This window comes from Fukomys damarensis, unplaced genomic scaffold (assembly GCF_012274545.1).
Source record: "Fukomys damarensis isolate Sample0158 unplaced genomic scaffold, DMR_v1.0_HiC HiC_scaffold_31, whole genome shotgun sequence".
Lineage (NCBI taxonomy): Eukaryota > Metazoa > Chordata > Mammalia > Rodentia > Bathyergidae > Fukomys > Fukomys damarensis.
In genome coordinates this window covers 11,450,847-11,456,141 of record NW_022900943.1, presented here as the reverse complement: position 1 = coordinate 11,456,141, position 5,295 = coordinate 11,450,847, and the positions used below count along the sequence as shown (strand labels likewise).

Here is a 5,295-nt window from a genome sequence, read left to right as displayed (position 1 = left end):
CCCTTCCCCTCCTCCCTCTCCCTCTCCCTCCCTCTCCCTCTTCTCTCTCTTATCCTCCTGTTTCAGTTTCCTGAATGCTGGGATTGCAGATATACATCACCATGCCCAGTTTAAATTACACATTCGAAGTTTGAAGATTTTGAAGGCATGAAAAGTAAATGAAAGTATGGAAAACAGTAAAAGTTTTAAAATGCCAGTTTTTTTCCATTAAGTTTATTGGTATATTTAAAGCAAACAATACAGTTACATTTATCATTGAGATCTTATACCTTTACATGATATATCTTGGTTCTTGTTTTTTCCCCATACCCCTCCCCTCCCCTCACCCACTTCACCCTCCCTTGTTTACAAAGATTTTGTTTCCTTTGTATTTTTTCACATTTTTTCTTTTCTCTTATTTCCTTTTCCCTCCCCTTCCTACGTCCCCTTTAGACATTTTCTTCCTATTTCACATTTGCAATTATACCATTTGAGCCTTATTTACACTTTTAGTTTTTCACATCAGAGAAACTATTTGGTATTTACTCAAGTGTGTCCTATTTATGTCACTTAATAGTCTAGTCTCAATGGGTATCCATTTAGCTATAAATGTTTCTAGTTTCTCATTCTTTATGGCTGAGTAGTACTCCATTGTATAGAAAAACCACATCTTCTTTGTCCAGTCTCCAGTTGATGGGCTTTTGGGTTGTTTCCAAGTTTCAGCTGTTATGAACTGTGCCGCTATAAACATGGGTGCACATATATCACTGTGATATGATTCTTTTAATTCTTTTGGAAAGATAGAGGGATAGTTGGGTCAGATGGGACCTCTAATCGTAGTTCTTTGAAGTATCTTCATATTGATTTCCATAGTGGCTGCACCAGTCTGCACTCCCACCAACAACAGAGAAAGGTTCCTTTCTCCCCACAGCCCAACCACTATTTGTTATTGGTTGATTTCTTGATAGCAGCCATTCTTTTTGGAGTAAGATGGAATCTCAGGGTTGTTTTCATTTGCATCTCTCGAATGACCAGTGATGTTGAACATTTTTTCATATATTTATTTGCTGCCTTTACTTGTTTGTCTGAGGAATGTTTGTTCATTTCAGATGCCCATTTTTGAATTGGGTCTTTGTATTTGGGGGGTCTGATTTTTTTGAGTTCTTTGTACATTCTAGATAGTAGTCCTTTGAGGAGTAGCTGGTAAATTTTTTTTCCCATGTTGTACGTTATTTCAGCTCTATTGGTGATTTCTCTTGCACTGCAAAAACATTTTCATACCATCCCAGTTGATTCTTTGTGCAAGTTCTTGTGCTGGTGAGGATTTGTTCATAAAGTCTTCTCTTATGCCATTGTCTTCGAGAGTTCTACCTAATTTTCTTTCCAGTAAGTTTAGTACTTCTGTTTTGATATTTAGGTCTTTAATCCACTTGGATTTTATTTTAATGCATGGTGAAAGATAGGGATCTAGTTTTAATCTTTGGCAAGTTGAAATCCAGTTTTTCCAACACCATTTATTAAAGAGGCTATCTTTCCTCCAGTGAGGATGGTTGGCTCCTTTGTCAAGGATGAGGTAGCTGAGTATGTCTGGAGTTGTATCTGCATCTTCTAATCTATTTCATTGATCCTTGGGTCTGTTTCTTTGCCAGTACCATGCTGTCATTATCACTGTGGCTTTGTAATATAGTTTCAAGTTGGGGATTATGATACCCCCCTGCCATGTCTCTGTTGACTAGAATGGTTTTTGCTTTTCTAGGTCTCTTCTGGTTCCAAATGACTTTTTGGATTGTTTTCTCTAGTTCTGTGAAATACGGTGTTGGGATTTTAATAGGGAATGAATTGAATCTGTATGGAAGGTTTGGAATTATGTCAATTTTCACTATGTTGATTCTTCCTACCCAGGAGCAAGGGATATCTTTCCATCTTCTTATATCCTCTTCTATCACTGTTTTCAGAATGCTATCATTTTCAGTGTAGAGGTCTTTTGTTTCCTTTGTTAGATTAATTCCTAGATATTTCATTTTTTTGGATGCTATTGTGAAAGGAATTGTTTCCCTAATTTCTCAGTGAGTCTGTTATTTGTGTACAAGAAGACTATTGATTTTTGAGTGTTGACTTTGTATCCTTCTACACTATGAATCTGTCAATTAAGTCTAGCAGTCTGTTGGCATTTTTTGGGATTTTCTATGTAGAGTATCATATCATCAGCAAATAGTGACAGTTTAACTTCTTGCTTTCCTATCTTTATTCCATTTATTTCTTTCTCTTTTCTGATTGCTGTGGCTAATGTCTGTAGAACTATAATGAATAGGAGTGGTGACAGTGGACATCCTTGTCCTATTTCTGATTTTAGTGTGAAGGTTTTTAGTTTTTGACCATTTAGAATGATATTGGATGTTGAGTTTTCATAAATAGCTTTTATCAGATTAAAATAAAAACCATCTATTCCAATTTTCTGTAGGGTTTTTATCATGAATGTGTGTCGAAATTTGTTGAATGCTTTTTCTGCATCTATTGAGATGATCATATGGTTTTTGTCCTTATTTCTGTTAATATCATATAGTACATTTATCGATTGACATGTTGAACCATCCTTGCATCCCTAGGATAAATCCGACTTGGTCAGGGTATATGATCTTCTGTATTCTGTTTACCAGTATTTTATTGAGGATTTTTGCATCGATATTCATTAGGGAAATTGGCCTGTAGTTCTCTTTTTTAGTTGTGTCTTTCCCTGGCTTTGGAATCAAAGTATTACTTGCTTCTAGGAATGAATTTGTAAGTATTGTTTCCCTTTCAATTTCATTGAAGAGTTTAAAGAATGGCGATAGTTCTATTCAAAATGTCTTGTAGAATTCAGCAGTGAAGCCATCAGGGCCTGGGCTTTTCTTTGTTGATAGTGTTTTAATTACATTTTCAGTTTTGCTGAATACAATTGGGGTGTTTAGATTTTTTATATCTTCTTCGTTCAACTTTGGAAGTTCATATGTGTCTAGGAATCTGTCCATTTCTTCTGTATTTTCCATTTTATTAGAGTATAGGTTTTCGAAGTAGGTATTGATGATCCTCTGGATTTCTGATGGATCTGTTGTGACTTCACCTTTTTCGTTTCTAATTGCATGAATTTGAGCCTTTTCTATCCTTATTTTGATAAGGTTGGCTAAGAGTCTATGAAACTTTATTTATTCTTTCAAAAAACCAACTCTTTGATTCTTTGATGTTTTTGTATTCTCTTAGTCTTCATTGCATTAATTTCTGCTCTGATCTTTATAATTTCTTCCTTTGTATGAGTTTTTGGTTTGTCTTGTTCTTTTTTGAGGAGCTTAAGGTTAAACATTAGGTTGTTTATTTGAGCTTGCTCTGTTTTCCCCATGGGCATTTGCTGCTATGAATTTCCCTTGTAGAACTGCTTTCATTGTTTACCATAGATTTCTCTATGTTGTGTTGGCATGATCATGTAATTGTGGAAACTGTCTAATTTCTTATTTAATTTCCTCTGTGACCCAGTGGTTGTTCAGCAGGTTGTTATTTTAATTTCCACGTGTTTGTGAAGTTGTAGTTTCTTAAACTGTTGATCTTCAGTTTAATTGCACTATGGTCTGATAATATAGAGGGGATAACTTCAATTCCTTTACATTTGCTTAAACATGTTCTAAGAGCTAGCATGTGGTCTGCTTTGGAGAATGGCCCATTTGCAGCTGAAAAGAATGTTGATTCTGATTTTGTGGGGGTAAAATACTCTGTAGACATCTACTGAGTCCGTTTGTTCTAAGACTTGGTTCAGTTCTGTTATTTCATTGTTGATTCTTTGTCTAGATGATCTATTTGTGTCTGAGGTCTCCAACTACAGTTGTATTAGTGCTCATTTCGTTTTTCATATCTATTATTTGTTTTGTATAGTTGGGGGCATTAGTATTAGGTGCATATATATGATTGTAATTTCTTCCTCTTGTTCCCTTTACAAGGATGCAGTGGCCTTCTTTGTCTCTCTCTTTTTTTCTTTGTCTCTTCTTTGTCTTTCATTTTGGTTTGAAATCTATTCTGTCTGCAAATAAGATAGATACCCTATCTTTTTTCTAGGCTTCTGTCACATGATGAGCCTTTTTCCATCCTTTTACTCTCAGTCTATGAATTTTTTTGTGGATTAATTGGGTTTCTTGTATGCAGCATATTGTTGGATTTTGCTTTTTAATCCATTTTGCCAACCTGTTTCTTTTGATTGGTGAGTTGAGGCCGTTAACATTGATGGTTATAACTGTTCTGTATTGGCTTTTCATTGTCATGTTATTTTCCTGTTTTTTTTTTTTTTAACCTCTCTCCCTTTAATTTCTTGCCTTACCTGGTATATTTGTTCTGTTGCTCCTTATGGAGTTGTGGTCTTCATTTGCTTTTTCCAGGATATTGTTTAGAAGTGTTTGGAAGGCCAGTTTGGTGTTCATGAAATTTCTCAGGTGTTCTTTGTCATGGAAGTATCTTATTTCCCCATCAATTTTGAAAAATAGTTTTGTAGGATACATCAGTCTAGGTTGGAGGTTGTTTTCTTTTAGGACCTGTAATACCTCCTTCCAGGCTCTCCTTGACCCAAGGGTTTGTGTTGAAAAGTCTATTGTGATTCTGATGGGCTTTCCTTTACATGTGTGTTGTTTGTTTTCTCTAACTCTTGTAGTGTTTTGTTCTTAGGTTGGGTTTCAGAGATCTTGATTATTATATGCCTAGGTGTAGATTTTTTTTTTCATCGTTGCTAGTTGGAGTCCTATATGCCTTACTTATCTGTATGTCAAATTCTTCCCCTCTGGGGAGTTTTCTGTCATTAATTCTGTGAACAGTTTTTTTTTTTTTTAAATGTCATTTGTACTTTCTCCTGCTTTTTTTGGACTCCTGTTAGTCTTATGTTATTCTTCTTTGCATTATCTAACAGTTGTTGGATTAATTTCTCATGGTCCCTTACTGTTTTTTAAGAGATCTCTCTTTTCATGGTCACTGACTGCAATCCTCTCTTCTATATCTGAAATTCTATCGTCACATTCATTCATACTGCTGTGAATTCTTTCTATAGAGTTGTTTTTTTGGTTTTTTTTTGGGGGGGTACCAGGGATTGAACTTGGGTCCTTGCGCTTGCAAGGCAGGCCACTGAACTGCTTAACTAAATCCCCAGCCCTGTATAGAGTTTTTAATCTGGATATCTGTTTGAATCTGTTTCATGGATTCCATTTCTTTCCTATGTTGGGCATTCAGGGTTTTCATTTCTTTCCTGTGGTGGGCATTCATGGTTTCAATCATGGTCCTGATTCATCTTTTTTTTTTTTTTTTTTTTTT

General features: G+C 35.4%; 1 protein-coding gene across 1 annotated transcript in view; it reads left to right on the top strand.

Annotated features, from left to right (window-relative positions):
* The first annotated feature begins 143 nt into the window (after positions 1-143).
* Positions 144-5,295, top strand: part of Kdm4c (lysine demethylase 4C) — a 194,823-nt gene continuing 189,671 nt past the window's right edge. Inside the window, exon 1 of the mRNA XM_033757651.1 lies at positions 144-164. Within this exon, the coding sequence (XP_033613542.1) occupies positions 159-164 (6 nt within the window). The 5' untranslated portion in view covers positions 144-158. The remainder of the gene's footprint in view (positions 165-5,295) is intronic.